Source organism: Fukomys damarensis, unplaced genomic scaffold (assembly GCF_012274545.1).
Source record: "Fukomys damarensis isolate Sample0158 unplaced genomic scaffold, DMR_v1.0_HiC HiC_scaffold_12, whole genome shotgun sequence".
Lineage (NCBI taxonomy): Eukaryota > Metazoa > Chordata > Mammalia > Rodentia > Bathyergidae > Fukomys > Fukomys damarensis.
In genome coordinates, this window is record NW_022900924.1 from 18,184,215 (window position 1) to 18,204,888 (window position 20,674).

Below are 20,674 nucleotides of genomic sequence, written 5' to 3' on the forward strand. Positions count from 1 at the left end.
GTTTTTTTTTTTTTTTTTTTTTTTTTTTTGGTAGAAATCAGCAAGCAGATTCTAAAATTCATATGAAAATAACCCGAACAACTTGTAAAAAGAAGATCCACGTTGGAGGGCTTACACGGGGGACTTGAAGACCTGTGCACATCCAGGCACATGACCTGTGGCATGTTACCATGGGAATAAGAAGTTTTAAGTCTGCTGTGCTGGTGCAGGCCTGTAGTCTCAGCTACTTGGGAGGCAGAAGAGGAAGGAGGGAGTCTGAGGACAGCCTGGGTGACACTGAAAGTGACCCACCTCTGTATCTCAAAAAGTTTTTTTTTTGAGACAGGGTCTCACTATGTAGCCCAGGCTGGTGCTGGGATTACAGGGGTGTGCCACCATGCACGGCTCAAAAATAGTTTTAAATTCAATCTCTTTTATGTCTGGCTTGGGGACAGCTGGATTCTCATGGTGAAGTTCTTGTGAGACACTTCTGTAAAGTGTGAGAAGAAAATCTAGCTTCATACCACCCTCACATAATTGCAAATGAGAGGGCTATTTTAATAGGCTTTTTAAGAATTATAGATATCCTGCTGAGTGTGATGGTGTACACCTGTAGTCTTAATACGGTGGGAGGCTGAGGCAGCAGGATTGAAACTTTGAGCCCAGCCTGGACAATTTGGCAACTTAGCTAAGACCCTGCCTGTCTCAATGTGAAGGTCCTGGGTTTATTATCTAAGTGTGGATTGTGGAGTCTTCCTTGGTATCTCAACAAATTTGGTGAGCTCTAGTTTCTTATGTTGTAATGTGAATCTATACTGATGATTTTTTTCACAGTCCATTAGTTTTAAGTTCACTGGTCTGTGCATTTTGATTGGGTATTTTACCCATGTGTGATTTGTAACAGAGAAAATATCGTGTGCATTGTAAAATACTGGTTAAAAGTTAGGCAGATCTCCCAACTGTTGACATATTATTTAACATCCAGAAATTGCCTTCTCTGATGTCACCACCCATCTCATTAGAAGAGTCTTTGCATATTGGAAAACTTAAGGGCCTCACCGCTGATACAATGTTTCCAAAATTCTGATTTCTCCTGAAAATTCAAATATTATAACTTTTAACAAAATACTTTTACTTGGTTGCTTTCCCTGATGTACCAGAATCACATTTTTTACTATTTGCTCTTCGATACTGAATCCCGGTTGTCAGTTCCTCTCTTTGTTCCCCAGTCGGTCCACACTGGCAGCCGGATTGGATCTGGACTTATTCGCTGTCTTGACTTTCGCAGAGAAGATGAAATCAGCGGCTCGGATCTTCGAAAGTGGCTACCAGCCTGAGCCACTGACTGTGGAGGTCGAGATCCAGCTGAGCCAGGTCCGCTCGGTGGAGGAGGCGTGCCCCACGTCATGGTCATGGTCATGGTCACGACGGCCTGGGCGCCTGGTCCCCTGCCAGGACACGGCCGTCGCCCTCACTGGGAGGGACACGGCCCATGAGCTGCACTTCAGCTGGACCGCTGGCCCTCTGTCCCCACAGCTCTTTATGGCCGTCGCCTTGCGAAGGGCCCTGATGTTGGCCCTTTCCTGCCTTGTAGCTGTACCACGTCATGGTCATGGTCATGGTCACGACGGCCTGGGCGCCTGGTCCCCTGCCAGGACACGGCCGTCGCCCTCACTGGGAGGGACACGGCCCATGAGCTGCACTTCAGCTGGACCGCTGGCCCTCTGTCCCCACAGCTCTTTATGGCCGTCGCCTTGCGAAGGGCCCTGATGTTGGCCCTTTCCTGCCTTGTAGCTGTAGCGGGTTGGGTCACTTTCGCCCCAGAAACGAGCACCACCACTTGGGATTCTGGGTCCCCTGAAGGATGCCCCAGCACGTGGAGCCTTTGCCATTCCGGGATCCCTGAGGTGGCCAGGCTGAACCCCCACTCTGCACCTTCACCCGCATCCCGGCCCACCATCCGCAGCCCTCCACCTGTGCCAGGGTGGAGGCAGTGGAGATTCTTTGACCACCCTGCCGCCCTCAAGGGGCGCCGCTCCTCCCCCTGCTGCTCCCCTGGCCTGGCCCAGCTCCCCCTCATCAGCAGCTGTTTAAATGTCCCTTGTTCGGGGGGCGCTTTCACTGCTGCCTTCTCCCCCACACATCTGGCTGGAAGGCATTTTGCGGCTTGGGTCAGCCTGGTCCCTTGGGGGTGGCGATCCTGTGCCTGGCACAGGGGCACTAAGCACCATGGTGGTGGAGGTGGCGTGGATGGGCGGCAGGTGCAGAGGCAGAAAGGTCAGGATGGGAAACTGAGGCCACGGGGGACCCAGGGTGGGTCTCTGCGTTGGTCCCACTTCCTCATCTTTTGAGTCGGTGGGAGTTGTCAGCAGGAAATCGGAGCTCATTTCGTGGTGAAGTAGCCCCACAGCTGAAGTGCCGGGTGCCAGCAGGCTGTGTGAGGCTTTGTCCCAAACCCATTTAGCCCCAGGAAATCCAGAGCAGTTGGGGCAGACGCACCTAGCTCTCGGTGGCTGCCTGCCGCCCGCGGTGTAGCTGCCTCTCCCTGGAGGCAGGGAGCTGTCATCAGAGACACAGCCAGCGCAGGGCCTGGCATTGGGAGATGGGAGCCAGTGGTCTGATTAGACCCGATGCGCTCTGCATGTCGGGTTTCACGTCAGTGGATCTGACCCAAAGATGGACCCAGTTGCCGTTTTCTACTAAAACTCCAAAGGTGCTTGAGTTGTGGGAAGGGCTGTGAACATTTACAGATCGCTGCCAGGGATCTGAGAGGACGCCGGTTCCAGCCCTCCATGCTGTCAGCAGAGCAGGTGTGCCCGGCTGTCCCGGAGGTCAGCAGCCTGGGCGGCTGGGCGCACAGTCTCAGCTCAGGCCCAGCTCAGGCCCTCCTCCCCCGCAGGGACTCACCATGGTGCACGGGCTGGGCTGGCCGCTGCTGCTCAGCTGCCTGTTTCTGAAGGAGGCTCCGTGGACAGGGGCCCCGCCACCCAATGGCCCTTCTGGGCGCCCCTGGGGTCCCGGCATGGCCACCTCACTGTCCTGCCTGGCCGCGACAGCCTCTTCTGGACCTTTCATCATTGTCAGAACTTCTCCGTCTTGCTGGAGCCCTCAGGCTGTGCCTGGGTCACCTTCCTGCTCCTGGCCACACCGGGCCGGCGGCTGTAGCTGGTGTTTCTCCTGGGGAGGGGGCACTCCCCACACCCTGCCCAGCTGCCCGCCTATGAGAGCCCCAAATTTGACGAAAGCCTCCAGTGGGACTTCGCCGTGACACCGAAGGAGCCGTACCTGCAGCGCAGGGTGGCAGCCACTTGCCCCAGGCCCACTTCATGCTGAAGGGAAGATGATGATGTCTTCGTCCATGTCCCCCATGTGCTGGAGTTCCTGCAAGGCTGGGACCCGCCCAGAACACCAGAGGCAAGTACTTCACCTACCTTCCAGGCACAGGGCCCACCATTCCCCACCCTACGCTGGCGGCGGCGGCCGAGCTATTCCCTGTCCATGTGTCTTTGGGCCTGAACCCCACACACCACGCCGGCTTCGGGACCTTTGGGATCCAGCAGCCGTCAAGTCCTGCCTGTACCGCGGGCTCCTGCGGGTGCACTGCCTTGGGCCCCGAAGATGTGGACCATGTGGGCGCTGGGGGCAGACGAGGGGCTCCCGCGTGCAGCTGCTCTACAGCAGCAGCCCCAGGATGACTCAGTGCTGACCACCAGATGCCCACTCCCTCCCGCACCCTCCCTCCCTCCCCTGTGCCTGAATGGAGGCTGGGGCACAGCAAACACCGCGGGAAACCAGGGCCCATGGGCAGAGAAGAAAGAGGCTGCGTAGGCCCCAAAAGACACACTCATTCTTTTTCAAATAAAAGAAAATTCTCTTTTGGATAATACAGAGAAACGCCAAGGAAAGAAGGAAACAAACGGCAAGGCGTGTGCTAGAGTAAGGCCCTTTATGAGCACCAGGGGGACAGGGATTCACTCCCTCCCTGACAAGTGCACTCCTCGGCCTGAGCTCTGCTCTCACTGAGCAAGCATCACACACGCTCAGGAAAAGCCTGTGCCCGTGGAGAAAGCAAATACCACGTCATACCTGGAAAATGAGTAAGACCGAAAACTCAGGTTAACAGCTACTGAACATTAGAGTGACAAAAAGAGGACCCTGTTGGGGGCCCAGGGTGAGGAGCTGGTAATGAGAAGAGGGAGAGCGCCGCTGTGAGCAGGGTGCCCAGGACCAGGGAAGGGGCCGCCCTGGCGCTCACAGCTCACACCAGCTTCTGGCCCTGTCGGCTGGGCAGCAGCACCGGCCTCTCCTCTGCACAGACAGCTGTGCCCCTGCTGGGCGGCGGGGTCTGGCCCTCAGTCTTCACGAAGGTAGGCCTCGTGCTCCTGGTCAGGCCTCTCGTCCTCGCCCTCACCCTCGGCCTCCTGTGCTCTCTGGCGCAGCTCCTGCGTCTGTGCTTCAGCCAGCTTGGCCTCCGCTTTCTGGCAGAGCTGGCGCACCTCCTGCACTTGCGACTTCACCAGCTGGACGTGATTCCTGGAGGTTATGGAAGCCTGGTCAGCTCCTGCCAGGAGACGAGACAACGGCACTAAGGAGCCGGCGAGGCAGAAGGCACATCGGACACGGGGGAGCCTGGGGTCTTGGGGTCACCTTCCCTGCCCTCCACGGAACGGACAGCCTGCCCGCCATCTCTGTTCAGGTCTGGATTTAACCATCACTTTACTGTCAGCTGAAGGAGCTAATGAATTTATGAAACCCAATTCCCACAAGCGTCTTTATAGCTACATAGCTCTCAGTACTGACCTTTTATGAATTTAAGTTTTTAGTAAGTCATGTTTCTTTCTTCTTTTAGAGACAGGGTTTCGCTATGTAGTTCAGGCTGGCCTTGAACTCACTGTGTAGCCCAGGCTGGCCTCGAACTTGAAGCCTCCTCCTGCCTCAGTCTCCTGAGTGCTGAGATTACAGGTGTGCACCCCCACACCTGGCTTTTTTTTTTTTTTTTTTGGTATGGGGAGTGAACTGCCCCGTGCCAGGCTGGCACCGGCACCACTGAGCTAAATCCTTGGCCCCTTCTGCTGCTTTTTGACAAGGGATCTTGAGTAAAATTTTCAAAGAGCAGCTACCTTATCTTCAGAGATAACTGCTTTTGGAAATTTAGAGAGCGTATTTCTCCCTTTTAAAATGTGCCTATATATAGCAGGTGTGGTGGGTGCAGACCTCTAATCCCCAGCATGAGGGAAGCTGAAGCAGGAGGATTGTTCTGAGTTCAAGGCCAGCCTGGACTACACAGTGAGTTCCAGGCCGGTCTGAAGTACAGAGCAAGACTAGCAAAATACCAAACAAAACAACAAAAGGTGCCTATAAACATATAAAACACATAGAAAGACATTGTTACATTATTACTACAGACAGTAATGGTGAACCTCTTAAGAGTTTTCAATGGTATCAGCGCAGTGCAGCATTTGTGCCATAGGTTTGACACCAGTTACAAACATATAATGGCATGAAAGGTATAGAACACAACTGAACATAATTGTTTTTTTCACTTACAAAGGTGTTTGAGCTCCATCCTTCTCCTAGCTGCTAGAGCACATACATATACATAATCTATCAGTTTGTCTATAGACCATCTGGATTGCCCTGTCTGTCTGCATTAACAGGACTCTTCAATACAGCGCAATCGGTGGAGAATGGCAGGCCAAATGTTCTTATTTCTTACCTTGGTGGAAACACTTCTGACATTTCATTATTAAGTAGCATCACTTACCTTTATCATGTTGAGAAAAGTATTTCCTTAGCTAGGTGTGGTGGCTCATGCCTGTAATCCCAGCACTCAGAAGGCAGAGGCAGGAGGATAGCTACATAATGAGTTCAGGGCCAGCCTGAATTATAAAGTGAGACCCTGTCTCAAAAAACAAAACAAAAAGAAAACTATCTCCCTGGTTCCACTGCCTGCCTCTCAAGAACAAGGTTGTAAGTTCGATCCCTGGCACCAAAAAAAGAAAACTATCTCTTTGCAATTGTACTTCAATTTAATTCATAAATGACATACATTTTGGCATATATCAATTACATTTTCTCCTTTAATTACTGTAAATTATCTCAACTTGTGAATCACACTGACAGATATTCCTTCCGTGAACTATCGCTATATTTACGGATAAATGATTATATTTGATTTACATCTCTATTTAGATACTGAAATAGTTTTTGTCTTGATGCTGCCCTAGTCCAGTTTGGCATCTGTGCTATGCTGGCTTCAGTTATTAGGCTTCTTGCCGCTTTCTTTTTTTCTGGTACCGGGGATTGAACTCAGGTCCTTGTGCTTGGGAGGCAGGCGCTGGAACCACTGAGCTAAATCCCCAGCCCTTTTTGCCGCTTTCTGCTAATGTAGGAGTTATTATTGTCTTTTGTGGTACTGGGGGTTCAGCCCAGGTCTTTGCAATGAGCTACATCCAGGCCTTTTTTAGATTTTTAATTTTGAGACAGGATCTCCCTAAATTTTCTGGGCTGTTCAAAGTTTTGATCCTGCTGTCTCCCAGAGTGCTGAGATTATAGATGTGCACAACTGCACCTGGTAAGGTTGTGTTGTCCTTTATTTGATGCTATTGGGGATTGAACCCAACGCCTTCACTCCTTTTTATTTTGAGACAGGGTCTTCCTAAACTGCCCAGGGTGGGTTTTGAACTTGTGACCTTCCTGCCTGTCAAGAGTGCTAGGATTATAGGAGCAGTCACCATTCCAGTTTAGCTGGTGGTTTTTAAGAAGCATGTTTTCAATTTTTAAATTCTGCAGTGCTGGGAATCAAGTGCAGGGTTTTATGTAGACTAGGCAAGCACTCTACCAGTGAGCTATCCCTTCAGCCCAAGAAGCATGTTCTTAAATTTTATAGTACTGTATAAAGAATTTTTTTGGTGGAATGGTGAAGGTCAGTGAATGTGAAAATATTAACATTACGTTGTCTGTCAACTGTTTTGTACATGTTCACGTGTGTATTTCTTATGCGAAGGACACAAAACTTTATATTTGGTCAAGCTTTTAAAAACTCTTCTATTCCAATCTGGAACAGCTTTAGGTTTTTGGCCTTACTGATCTGTAAGTCTCTGAAATATATGAAACTTACTTCTAATTCCCTCATTTTGCCTTATTACGTAACGCTCATGATTGATAGATACTGTTACTGGTTCACAGTCCCATTTATTACTTTTGCCTTCTTTTTGATTTCTGACATTGCCATTAGCCCTTTTCTGACAGCTTTCTTACTAACTCCTCAGTTTATTTTTCCACCTTTTTTCCCATTTGGTTTTCTCCCAGTACTCTGGGAGGCAGGAAGATAAAAAAATTCAAGACCCTATCTCAAAATAAAATATAAAATGGGATGGGGATAAAGCTCAGTGTGAAGGTTCTGAGTTGAATCCCCAGTACTGTGAAAAATAAGTGAAACAAATTGGCTTAAGACCGTTGGATGGATAGTAATATTTAAATACTTTGGTAAAATAAAAAATAACAAAATTGCAAAGCTAGGCATGTTGACGCATGCCTGTAGTCCCAGAAAGCTGAGGCAGGAGTACCATGAGGTAAAGGCCAGCCTGGGTTACATAATGAGTTCAAGGCAGGCCCAATCTACATCAACCAGTGTCTCAAAATAACCAAATTAGCCGGGCGTGGTGGCGCATGCCTGTAATCCCAACACTTGGGAGGCTGGCGCAGGAGGATTGCTGTGAGTTCCACATCAGTCTCAACTACATAGTGAGACCCTGTCTCAAAACCAAAAAAAAAAAAGAAAAAAAATTAAGGGCTGAGGACTTAGCTCAGTGGTGCTACACCTGCCTGGCAAGTGCAAGGGCCTGACTTTGATCCCCAGAACAACAACAAAAATTAAGTCACAAAACAACACTGCATTTTCTATGCTGGGGCACTTTAGGTCACTGAGGTAAGAGGACAAAGCTCTAGCTACCAGGTACAAAGGCTTTTAGAGTCTGGTCTTACCCAGCTGCATGTCAATCTGGCTACTTACTAGACAGTGGCAGGTTAAATTGTTGCCCAATTTCTTTGGCTATATAAGTGGTAAAAATAACAGCTTCTACTTTAAAGGAAGTGGAGGCATTAAAAGTGCCTATGAAGTGCTTACCACAAAGCCTGAAAGAGACAAATTCTCAGTGATTTAATGATTTGTACTGGTTTTGCCACTATGGTTCTGTCCTATTTCTTCCATTTATACAAAATGCCTCACGTAAGTTGAGTTCATCTCATCAACTGTTATTCTATGTCTTAATAAACTGTCTGGATTATGAACATATGAAATGCTTAAACGGGAAACATTTCCCAATGACCGTGGTTTTATCAGTTTTTTTTCCTTTTCCTAGATTTTTTTTTTTTTTTTTTATATCAGCAATTGAACTCGGGTCCTTGCACTTGCAAGGCAGGCAGTGGAACCACTGAGCTAAATCCCTGGTCCCTTTTTCTAGATCTTGACAGCCTACCTTCTACTGGCCTGGTGTACAAAAGCGTGTATTTTTCCTACCGCGAAAATAAAATGTTGCTTCATTTCTTTCTTTTTTGGCTTTTTGAGACAGGGTCTCATTACATAGTTGAAACTGACCAGGAACTCACTATGTAGCCTAGGCTGGCCTCTGAACTTGGAGTGATCCTCCTGCCTCAGCCTCCTGAGTATATGAGTGCTGGGATTACAGGCGTGCGCCACCACACCTGGCTCCAAATACTGCTTAATTTCTAATAAAGTTAGTCATAATGGGTGTCATGAGTTAATCATCTCATCTAAAACCCCTCATTTTAAAGTAAAATGAAAAAATCAAACAGTATCTCCCTTATAGAAAACAAAAACCTTTAACCTACCAATTTGGTATGCAGCTTCCCCTGCCATTTCTGAAAGACTAACTGCAGTCATCCAAGTGGTTTCCAGCTTCAAGTATTCTTGCTGCTTGGAAGTCATCTGTAAATTTAGCAGAGAGCTTCAGGTGACACGAAGAGGTTTAACACAGTTAATTAGGTGGACTTAGTCAAAGTAGCAGATTCAAGGGCAGTCACTGATTAGACATCTTAATTTGATAATTTAGATGACATAATGAGGCAGGAAGATGAACACAGAAATGCCTAACAATTTTCTGCTTACCTCAACTCGAGCTCCTATGATCACCTGCCACACATCATCTTCCTCCTGTGAATTCATTTTCCCAAGTAAATTTGTATATTGTCGGTACAGAGAAATTAATGTATAAACAGCCTATAAAAATAGAATGAGCAAAATAAGTGAAGCATATTAGAAGGATTAGTGACATTAATACTCAAGGATGTCAAGGCCCTTTATAGCAAATCGGCTCTCCAGCCCTTGTGCTCACTGAAATTGTGCTGCCGTACAAAGGAGAGGCATCTTTCCAGGACATTAGTGTATCTACCTGTAAATCCCATTTCTCTGAGTCAAGATCTCACTATGTTGTCCAGAGTGGCTGGGAATATGGGATCCTCCTACTTTAGTTTGCCAAGTAACTAGGATTACAGGTATATACCACCACACCTACCTAAAATCTGTTTTTTAGCAGGGCATGGTAATGCATGCCTGTAATCCCAGCACTCGGCAGGCTGAGGCAGGAGGATCACTGTGAGTTCGAGACCAGCCTGGACTACATAGTGAGTTCCAGGTCAGTCTCAACTACATAGTGAGACCCTGTCTCAAAAAACCAAAAATAAAAAAAAATAAAAAAGTAAAAAATATGTGCTTCTTGTGAATCAATAAGAAAAATAATAGCAACACAACAGAGAAATGGCAAATAATAGGAATATGACATAAAATAAAAAGAAAAAAATGATCGATGAACTCTCTAAATATAAGTCCAATTTTGCTAAAACTTAAAGGAATACAAATGACAAAATTAAGCAATAAGCTAATAAGTAGAAGATACTAAACAAATAAATGAAAACTCAAGGCTTATAGGCATGTGCCATAACAATGAATGCTTCTGAGTACTTCTGATTACTCTTTTATCTCAGTGGTTTTCAAATAGCCTTCACAGGGAAACCTCTAAGAGTGGAGTTTGGATTCTTTTACCCATTACTGAAGGCAGATTAGCTTGGCTTCTATTTTATATATGGTGCTGTCATGTTTAAGATTTTTCTCTTAGGAAAAAAAAAAGGGTTCCTGGAATAAGTATAAAAACCAGTGATTTAGATCATGGCTCAGCAACCTTTTTTGTAAAGGGCCAAACAGAAACTTTTTAGGATTGTGCACCTTACTCTGCTGAAACTACTCAAACTCTTGAACAGACAATAAGGAAATGAGCCCAGCTAACTTGCAATAAAATGAAAATGCAGCCTGGCATGGTGGCACACCCCTGTAATGACACTCAGGAGGCCGAGGCAGGAGGATCATTTCAAGTTCAAGGCCAACCTGGGTTACATAGACCCTGTATCAAAAGACAACAACAAACAAACAAAAATATGCAACTATCAGGCTGGATCTGGTGGAGACATGGTTTGCTAACCCCTGGTTTAGAAGATCAAGACTTACGAGGAGTCATACCTTAGTGTATTCGGTGATTGCTTCAATCAATGCATAAGTGGTTTGAGAGAGAAAGGTAGAGGTGCTATCCGTTACCAGAGACACAGCCCTCCTCATTAATGCTTCGTTACTAAGAGAATGAGGCTCCGATTTCTGAAAGACATGAATATTACCATTCAACTTTCAGTGTAAATGTAAATGAAGTCCAAGCTGAGAACTTAACCATGGACACTTAAGAAAAAAATCTAAATGCCAGGATTTAGTTCGGTGGGGCCACACCTGGCTGGCCAGTGCAAGGTCCTGAGTTTGATTCCTGATACCTCCCCCTACAAGAAAAAGAAAAATTCTCATGCTGCTTTGTTTTTTAAGCTGTTAACCATACTGCACTTCTCCAGGTTACTTCTTCTTAGACTTTATTTTGGTTACATAAGACAATATAGGGAAGTAACTCCATAGTATGCTTTCTACGTAACTCTCATCTGCTCCAGAGAACAAAGTATTATTTTATTTCTGCAATACCAGGTATTGAACCCAGGCTATGTGCATGCTAGGCAAGCATTCTACCACTAAACTATATCCCAAATCCCTTTTTATTTTCAGTTAGGTCCCACTAAATTGAGCACATAGGGCTTAAAATAGTTCAGGAGGGACTTAACACAGTCCCTTAAACTTTTTTACAGATGAAGTGGAAGGTTAGAGTAGTTATGTGATTTTCCTAAAAGAGCACAATCTAGCCCTCAAATCAAACCTTGTCCTTTCAAAGTCTGTACTCTAAATTATTACATGCTGACTCAAAAGAGTGCCAAAGGAATTACCACCGAAAATCAAATGATTGCTGACTGAGAACTGGGAAAGGCATAGAGAAGAGGTGTGGTTTGGCACTGGACAAAGCCAGAATTACAATGATCAGGCATCATAGCAAGGAAGGAATAAAGAGGAAAAGAAGAATACGTTCGTTACATGTAAGCAATGTCCAGGACCCTCGAGTGAAGGAAGAATCAGATTTTAGTTCTGTAACACAGAATGCAGAGGCACCGGGTGGGGCCACTGTACTATAGGGAAATGATGATAGCCAGAACTGAGGTAACTGGGGCTTAGAAAACAGCACAATATATGAATTGAGAAAGGACAAACCCAGAGTCCTTTGAAGGAAAAGAGAATCATCCTAATAGTGACAGAAAATGGCCTGGTGTTCATGTGAGGATTTTAGGGCTAAAGGTTGACCAGCATGCAAAGCTAAAAGCTGAAATGAATATAGCTTTCAAATGAGCCTCCAAAGATGCCAAAGATAACCAACAATCAATAGAAGTAATTTTGTGATAAACACAAAGGTACCAGGAATATTTTGATGAGATATGGCTTTGCTGGTTTCCTACCTACTTCTTCCTGATAAAGCTTACAAGCCAGTAATTCTTAAAAACAGGTGCTACTTTTATATTAACTGCCTACTTGAAAAACTCACCTAGATGTCTACAGAACATCTTAGATATTTTCTAAAACTGATTTGTCTCCAAAACTGAAAAGTTTCTTCCTTTCAAAACTCATCTATATCCCAGTGAATGTTAACCCCATTCTTTCAATTGATTAGACCTTTTGAAAAAATCTTGTAAATCTAGGTTATGTAACCTATGTCCAATCCACCAACAACTCGTGTTGGCCACATTCAGCCACTCTTCCCCCCACCTCCTCTACTGCCTCCCTAGTCCAAGACACTATCACTATGCCTGGATGAGCCTCCTATATCTGCACAACCACCATTTAAAAACATATGTTAGATCATAATAGTCCCAAGCTAAAATCCTCTGTGGCTTCCATTTTCAGAACCAAAGCCTTACAATGGCCCATAAAGCACACGATTTCACCTTCAGTTAATAGGCCTTGCCTATTATAGACTCCTAACTCATTCCACACCTGTAATATTCACATCCTCACTGCTCCTCAAACATAACTGGTGCACTACTACTCCTAGCCTTTAGCATTTAAAAAGTCCTTCTGGGGGGATTTCTGGGAAGTTGGTGAAATGGTGAGCAGCAGAGAAAGAGCCTCGCCAAGATTTGGTGTCCTGGCACTGGAATATAGTGGCTTGAGAAGGAAGGAAGTCAGTCACTGGGACCCTGAGGCAAGAACTGAAGTCCACAGGGAGAATGAAGAGAAAGACTTCAATAAAGAGGGAGGAAGCAAGTCTCTTAGAGCCCAGATATTTGTCAAGGGAACAGAGGACTAAATCTGCAGACACAACTACTGGTGACCCCAGAGGCCTCCATAGAAACATACCAGTGGAACATCATAGTGGACACAGTAGACTGCAGCAGCTGATGACTTATTAGGGTTCAGACCTCACTCAGGAGAAGGCATCTGGCTGGTAGCGATCTTGGAGAGGGGCCAACTGAGCCTGGAACTTAGAGCAGCTACAGGCTGACCCCAAGTAGTGGCTCCCAGTGGCTTGGTGCAGGTGCTGAGTTCAAGTCAGCAGAAAGGCAGGGAACAAAGTTTAGGCTGGCAGAAGACTTACAGACTATTATAGGCTCAAGGAATTTGGTTCCAGCCTCACAGCTGGAAACCAGCCTGAACTTCAGAGAAACTAAAGGGGCAGGCTGGCTGAGAGTATCTATTACCTCACCTTGAAGCTGTGGATGGCTTGCTGGGATTAATCAATTGGCTATGGACTCTTTCTGGCCACACTGCATACCAGTGACAGTAGAGACACACCTTGAACAGGATTTTTTTTTTTTGGTTTTTTGAGACAGGGTCTCACTGTAGTTCAGACTGACCTGGAACTCACTGTGTAGCCCAGGCTGGTCTCGAACTTACAGTGATCCTCCTGCCTCAGCCTCCCCAGTACTAGGATTATAGGAGTACACGACCACACCCGGCCTTTTCTTGACTGTTTGAACTCGTTTTCCATTGTTGTTCTGTTCTAGTTTTTTTTTTCTTTTATTTTTCCCAACTGTCTTCTCCAACAGTTTCCTAAAGTTTGTCTTTCAGCCTTGCTTCTGATCTCTTCCTCTTCTGTTTTTTTACCCCCTAGCCCCTTTAAAATCTCCCATAAGGGTAAAATTGCCATACTAAGGGATTATGTATTGCATATAATTTTCAGATTTGTTCTAAATTTCATTATATAACTACAAATCTAGTTCATACAGTTAAAGATGGCAAATTAATAGCTACCACAGTTTGTTGTTTTCTAGTCTACATGTGATGCTATTGTGGATTGTACTACTGTAACCAAGGTGACATAACTGTGCTAATCAGTTGTTCCTACTGGTATACCAAGACTGAGACGGCCTAAGGGTCTTAACCAAAAAACCCTACAAGCCAGTGTCACCGAACTGGCAGCTGGGCTAAGTGGTTAGAAACTTGTCATCCCCAATAAATTGAAGAGGTAGGTTCTTGAAACAGACTCAAAACCCATTAGCCAGCTACACCTGGAAGATGCTTCTGAGAAGTAGTCACTTCCTAAGGGTTGTAAATACTGGCAATAAAGCTACTTGACAAAAAGCAATTTACAAGTATCAACACAGAAATCAAACTTTTTTAAAGAAGTAGAAAACGAGAGGACAAACAGAAGGCAACTCCCTCCCAGACTTTTAGCTCATAAAAGGCAAATCCTGAGGGGAATGAGGTGGAACAACACAAAAGCCACCCACCTAGACTCTGAACTTTAACAGCAGAAGTAACAAAGCAGACAATAAAAGCTCTAGGAAAAAAAAAAACCAAAGCAGAAATAATTTCCAAGATGACTACAGAGATGATGACCAGAATGCTTTCATGCTCAGTGACTCTAGAGCAGATATAGATTTTAAAAGTATAGAGAAAGAAAGCGGGGGGGGGGGAGTTCAGAAACATGATCACCCAACATAGTAAACAAATGGAAACCATGAATGTCCAGCATAGGAAATAAATGGAATCCATGAAACAGATTCAAACAGATATCCAGAGATTAAAAACAGCACTGAAGCTGGGTGTGGTGGCACACACCTGAAATCCCAGCACTCGGAGGCTGAGGCAGGAGAATCACTAGGAATTCGAGACTAGCATGGGCTACATAGTGAGTTCCAGGGCAGTCTGAACTACATAGTGAGACCCTGTCTCAAAAAACAGACAAACAAACAAACTAGCATTGAAAGTGTATGCAGATAAATGAGTCAATGTGAGGACAGAATATCAGACAGAGGACAGGACTGAAGTTAGTGATCATGAAAAGAGAGATTTCATAAAAATAGTAAGAGACCACAATAAACCAATCCAGCAGCTGCTATATGATGCAAAGAAAAATAACAAAAGATTGACTGGAGTCAATGAAAAACCAGGAGATGGTGCAACTGACATAAAAAACCTGTTCTCAGAAATAATGGTAGAAAACTTTCCAAAGGGGGAAAAAGAATTTGACATACAGACAACTGAAGCATAAAGGTCACCAATTAGCCAATCAGCCAAAAACAATCTTCCCCAAGGCATGTAATGGTCAAGATCCCAAAAACTCAATACAAGGACAGAATATCAAAAGCTGTTAAAGAAAAGAAACAAATCACCTATAAAGGAAAGCCCATGAAAATCAAAGTGGACTTCTCAACACAAACTCTCAAGTAAAGGAGAGCTTGGAGTGAAGTATTTTAAACATTAAAGGAAAATAAACTCCAACCCAGACTGATACACCTTACAAATCTACCTTTCAAAACTGATGGAGAAATAAGATACTTCCATGACAAAAAACACCCAAAGAAATTCATGACCACCAAACCAACACTCCAAAGTGTGCTCAAGGCTCTTCTAGAAAGAGACAAGGATTCTAAGTCCATGAGCCCCAACAGAATGAATCCCCAGGCAAGGCAAGAAATTAAATAGAAAGGTAAGAAGGAAGCCAACAACAGGAAAATAACATGACAGTGATAAAACAACACATATCAGTTATAACTGTCAACGTTAATGGTCTCAATTCACCAATTAAAAGAAAAAGAGTAGGGCCGGGGATTTAGCTCAGTGGTTCTGCCACCTGAAACAAAGTGGCAGAATGGATCAAGAAGCAAGATCCAACAATATCCTCTATACAAGAAACATTTAATTCAAAAATAAATCCACAGACTGAAAGTCAAAGGATAGAAAACAATATTCCATGTGACAGGAACTCAGAAAAAAGCAGGAGTAGCTCTTCTATTTGAAAACAAAGTGGATTTCAAGCCAAGATTGATTAAGAGAGACAAAGATGATCACGACATCCTTGTAAAGGGAACAATTCAAGAGGAAGAGATAACAACCACAAATATATATGCACCAAACAGCAGTGTACCCAGCTATAGAAAACAAATATTAATGGGAGCTGGGGATGTAGATCAGTGACACTGTGCCTGCCTCGCAAGCGCAAAGTTCTGAGTTCAGTCCTGGATACTGCAAAAAAAAAAAAAAAAAAAAGAAAGAAATAAAGAAAAAAGAAAAAGAAAACATTATTAATGGACATGGAAAAATCATATAAGCACTAACAGTTGTAATGGGGACTTCAATACCCACCTGTCACAAATATACAGATCAACTAGACAAAAATCAACAATGAAATAGAACTGAATCAAACTTTTAAAGAAATGGACCTAGTAGATGTCACAAATCAGAATGCACGTTCTTCTTGGTAGAACACGGGATGTTCTCCAATATAGACCACATGCTAGGTCATAGAACATTCTTAAGTAAATGCACAGCAGTTGAAATCATCCCATGCTTATTATCAGACCACAGTACAATGAAACTGGAAATCAACAGCAAAAGAAACCACAATAACTTCATAAACACATGGAAATTAAATAACACCCTCCTGAACAACCAATGGTCACAGATGATACTAAAGAAGAAATCAGTTTCTACAATTAAATAATGATGATACAATATACGGAACCTTGTGGGAAAAAATGAAAGCAGTCCTATGAGGGAGATTTATAGCAGTGAATACCTATATCAGGAAAACAGAGTGTGCTCAGATAAACAACCTAATGTTGGACCTCAAGATTCTAGAAAAAGAAGAGCAAGTCAAGCCTAAAGCCCATACAAGGGAGGAAATTATAAAAATCAGAGGGCCAGCGATTTGGTTCTGTGGTTCTGCTGCCTGCCTTGCAAGTGCAGGGGCCTAAGTTCAATCCCCTATACAAAAAACAAAAACAAAAACAAAAAAACAACCAAAAAACCAAAAACCAACAATACAGAGAATCAATGAATCAAGGATTTGGTTCTATGAAAGATTAAATAAAATGGATGAACACTTAGCCCTATTTTTAAAAAAAGGAAAGGAAAGACTCAAATCCATGCAATTAGGAATGAAAAGGGTGAAATCACAAAATTCCTTACAGAGGTCCAGAACATCATCAATATGTACTTTAAGAACCTCTATTCTTGGGCTGGGAATTTAGCTCAGTGGTGCCACTGCCTGCCTCACAAGTGCAAGGTCCCAAGTTCAATCCCCAGTACCAAAAAAAAAAAAAACCCCAAAAACAAAGAACCTGTATTCTAATAAAATGGAAAATGCAAAAGAAATGGACAAAGCCTGGGATTTAGCTCAGTGGTTTCGCTGCCTGACTTGAAAGCTCAAGGACCTGAGTTTGATCCCTGGTACAAAAAAAAAAAAAAAAAGAGAAATGGACAGATTCCTAGATACATATGAATTACCAAAATTGAATCAAGAAGATATAAAAATTCTCAACCAATTCAGCCAATGAAATTGAATATGGAATTAGAAACCCAAGAACAAAGAAAACCCGAGGCCCTACTGAATTCTACAAGAACTCTACAAAAAATTTAGAGACCTAATGCCACTACTTCTCAAACTCTTTAATGAAATTGAAAGGGAAGCAATACTCTCAAATTCATTCCTGAAAGGAAACATTACCCTGATACCAAAACCAGAGATGGGCTGGGGATTTAGCTGAGTGGTTTGGTGGCCTGCCTGACAAGCGCAAGGACCCGAGTTCAATCCCCGGTACCAAAAAAACAAAACCAAAACCAGAGAACGATTCAACCAGAAAAAGAGAACTATAGGCCAATCTCCCTACTGAAAATAGACTCAAAAGTACTCAGTACGATACTATCAAACAGAATGCAGCAAATCATCAAGGTTATACACCATGACCAAGTTGGATTCATCCCAGGGATGCAGGGATGGTTCAACATATGCAAATTAATAAATATAATACACTATATTAATAGAGGATAAAAACCACATGATTCTCTCAATAGATGCAGAAAAGGTCTTTGACAAGGTCCAACACCCATTCATGATAAAACCCTACAGAAAATTAGTATAGATGGTCTTAATCTGATAAAAGCCATCTATGACAAACCAACAGCCAGTATTGTACTAAATGGACAAAAATGGAAAGCCTTCACTCTAAAATCAAGAACAGGACATAAAGATGATAATGTACATACTTTCTGGTTAAGCAGTTATACTATTATATTTGTAAAATAAAATACATTTATACACATGTATAGGAGATATAAAAAAAGGCTATGCCTTTAAGTGTAACAATAAAAAAAAAAAAAAAAAAAAAAAAGAACAGGACAAAGATGTCCATTGTTACCCCTCTTGTTCAATATAGTTCTGGAAACACTTGCCAGAGCAATTACACAAGAAAGAAGGAAAGAAAAAAAAAGACAGGAAAGTAAAAAGTTAAACTATCATTATTTATGGATGACATGATACTCTACACAGAAGACACCAAAAACTCCATCAAAAGACTTCTAGTGGACCAGGGATTTAGCTCAGTGGCACCACACCTGTCTTGCAAGTGCAAGGTCCTCAGTTCAACCCCTGGTACCAAAAGCAAAAAAACAAAAAACAAAAAATCAACAGCTTTCCTGTACACAAATAACAAACCCACTGAGACAGAAATTAGAGAAACAACCCCTTTCACAATAACATCCAATTGCCAGGGATTTAGCTCATTGGTTCCACTGACCACCTCACAATAGCATTCAAGACAACAAAATACCTAGGAATGAATCTAGTGAAGGAAATAAAAGACCTCTACATTGAAAACTACAGTACTCTGAAAAAGGAGATTGAAAAGGCTATCAGAAAATGGAAAGATAGCCCTTGTTCTTGGATAGGAAGAACCAAAACAGTGAAAATAGCTATACTTCCAAAATTGTTATATAGATTTAATGCCAATCAAAATTCCAAAAGCATATCTCTCAGAATTAGAGAAAACAATCCTAAAAATCATTTGGAACCAGAAGAGAACTAGAATAACAAAGGCAATTCTGGGCAACAAAGGCAAGGCACAATCCCTGACTTTAAATTACATTAGAAAGACACTGTGGCTGGGCGTGGTGGCCCACGCCTGTAATCCTAGCACTCAGGAGGCTGAGGCAGGAGGATCGCTGTGAGTTGAGACCAGACTGGGCTACACAGTGAGTTCCAGAGCAGTCTGAACTACATAGTGAGACCCTGTTTTTTTGTTTTGTTTTGTTTTGTTTTAAAAAAAAGGCACTGTGATAAAAACAGCATGGTAAGGGCCTGGGGATTTAGCTCAGTGGTGCCACTACCTACCTTTCAAGTGCAAGGTCCTAAATTTGATCTCCAATACCAAAAACTCAGCATGGTACGGCTGGGGATTTAGCTCAGTGGCACTGTACCTGCCTTGCAAGCACAAGGTCCTGAGTTTGATTCCCAGTACCAAAAACAAAACACAGCATGGTACTGATAAAAGAACAGAACTGAGGATTGATGGAAAAGAGTAAAAGATGCAGAAACAACTGAAGACATACTCAGGCACTTAATCTTGACAAAGGAGCCAAACAGCTTCACTGGACGCAAGATAACTTCTTTAACAAGTGTTAAAGGTTTCAACTTGCTGAAGACTGAAACAAGACCTTTTATGATGCACTAACCTGAAATCAAAATGGATCAAAGATCTAACTATTGCCAGGCGTGGTGGCGCATGCCTGTAATCCCAGCACTCGGGAGGCTGAGGCAGGAGGATCGCTGTGAGTTTGAGACCAGCTTGGGCTACATAGTGAGTTCCAGGTCAGTCTCAACCACATAGTGAGACCCTGTCTCAAAAGACAACAACAACAACAACAAAAAGATATAACTATTAAAATGGAAACACTAAATTTGCTGGGAGAGAGAACACTTGAGTATATAGGAGTAGGCATAGCCTTCATGAACAAAACTCACAATGAATAGGAAATACTACAAAGAACCAACAACTGGGACCTCATTTCATTAAAAAGCTTTTGTACAGCAAGAGAAACCACCAACAGAGTGAAGAGAGAACCCACAGCTTGGAAAAAAACCTTTTACCAGCTATTCATCAGATAAAGGACTATTATCTAGAATATATGAAGAACTCAAAAAAATCAGCCCCCTCCAAATTTAAAGACCCAGTCCAAACATGGGCACCTGAAATGAAGACACTTCTCAGATGAAGAATTAGAAACAGCAAATAAATATATGAAAAAAGGTTGAACGTCACTAGTCATTCGTGAAATGCAAGTTAAAACAACGCTGAGATTCCATCTCACTCCAGAAAGAATGGCTTCTATCAAAAAATCAACCAATAACAAATGCTGGAGGAGATGTGGGGGAAAAATAAACCCTTCTCCACTGTTGGTGGGAGTATAGAGTGGTGCAACCACTGTGGAAATCAGTGTGGAGATTTCTCAAAAAAAAAAAAATTGGAGGTTCAATTTGACACAGCTATTTCTCTTTTTGGTATCTTCCTGAAAGAATTAGAAGCATAATACCAGTGATATATGCACAACCATGTTTATAGTGGCACAGTTTATAACAGCAAAAACAGCACAAATGCCCATCAACTACAGAGTGGATAAAGATGATGTTGTCTGGTTATCTATCCAAAAGCCTGCATTTTAGCTTTTTTTTTAACATTCACTTAATCTAGAAGTCTGATCCCTTTCCCCCAGTGAACTCTGAATTTCATGCTCTGAGAAAATATCTCACAGGACTGGGCCCTCCTTAACCGTCTATCTTCCTTCTAATTTATGTAAATTTTTGCGGTAGCTACTTATGTAAAATACAGTAAAAATTTATCATACACAGTTTCTATGAAATATTAAAGGAGGGAGGGGGATTTAGCTCAGCGGTTCTACTGTCTGCCTTGCAAGTGCAAGGTCCCAAGTATGATCTCCAGTACCAAAAAAAAAAAAAAAAAAAAAAAAAAAAAAAAAAAAAAAAAA

At 43.3% G+C, this 20,674-nt stretch overlaps 3 protein-coding genes across 3 annotated transcripts in view; 2 read left to right on the forward strand and 1 right to left on the reverse strand.

The window, feature by feature from the left end:
* The window catches only part of Lrrc43 (leucine rich repeat containing 43), a 12,580-nt gene extending 10,831 nt beyond the window's left edge, over window positions 1-1,749 (forward strand). Inside the window, exon 11 of the mRNA XM_010604550.1 lies at window positions 1,268-1,749. Within this exon, the coding sequence (XP_010602852.1) occupies window positions 1,268-1,749 (482 nt within the window). The remainder of the gene's footprint in view (window positions 1-1,267) is intronic.
* Window positions 1,750-2,609: 860 nt separating this feature from the next.
* Window positions 2,610-3,813, forward strand: B3gnt4 (UDP-GlcNAc:betaGal beta-1,3-N-acetylglucosaminyltransferase 4). Its single transcript, XM_010604549.3, is given in 6 exon segments — window positions 2,610-2,634; window positions 2,750-3,377; window positions 3,379-3,459; window positions 3,461-3,546; window positions 3,549-3,590; window positions 3,593-3,813. Coding segments are annotated over 6 exon segments (1,077 nt in total). The 3' UTR covers window positions 3,808-3,813.
* Window positions 3,814-3,897: 84 nt separating this feature from the next.
* Diablo (diablo IAP-binding mitochondrial protein) overlaps window positions 3,898-20,674 on the reverse strand; it is an 18,251-nt gene continuing 1,474 nt past the window's right edge. The window contains exons 3-6 of the mRNA XM_010604375.3: window positions 10,514-10,645; window positions 9,110-9,220; window positions 8,833-8,929; window positions 3,898-4,540 (exon numbers count right to left, since the gene is read on the reverse strand). Coding sequence (XP_010602677.1) covers window positions 4,332-4,540; window positions 8,833-8,929; window positions 9,110-9,220; window positions 10,514-10,645 — 549 coding nt within the window. The 3' untranslated portion in view covers window positions 3,898-4,331. The remainder of the gene's footprint in view (window positions 4,541-8,832; window positions 8,930-9,109; window positions 9,221-10,513; window positions 10,646-20,674) is intronic.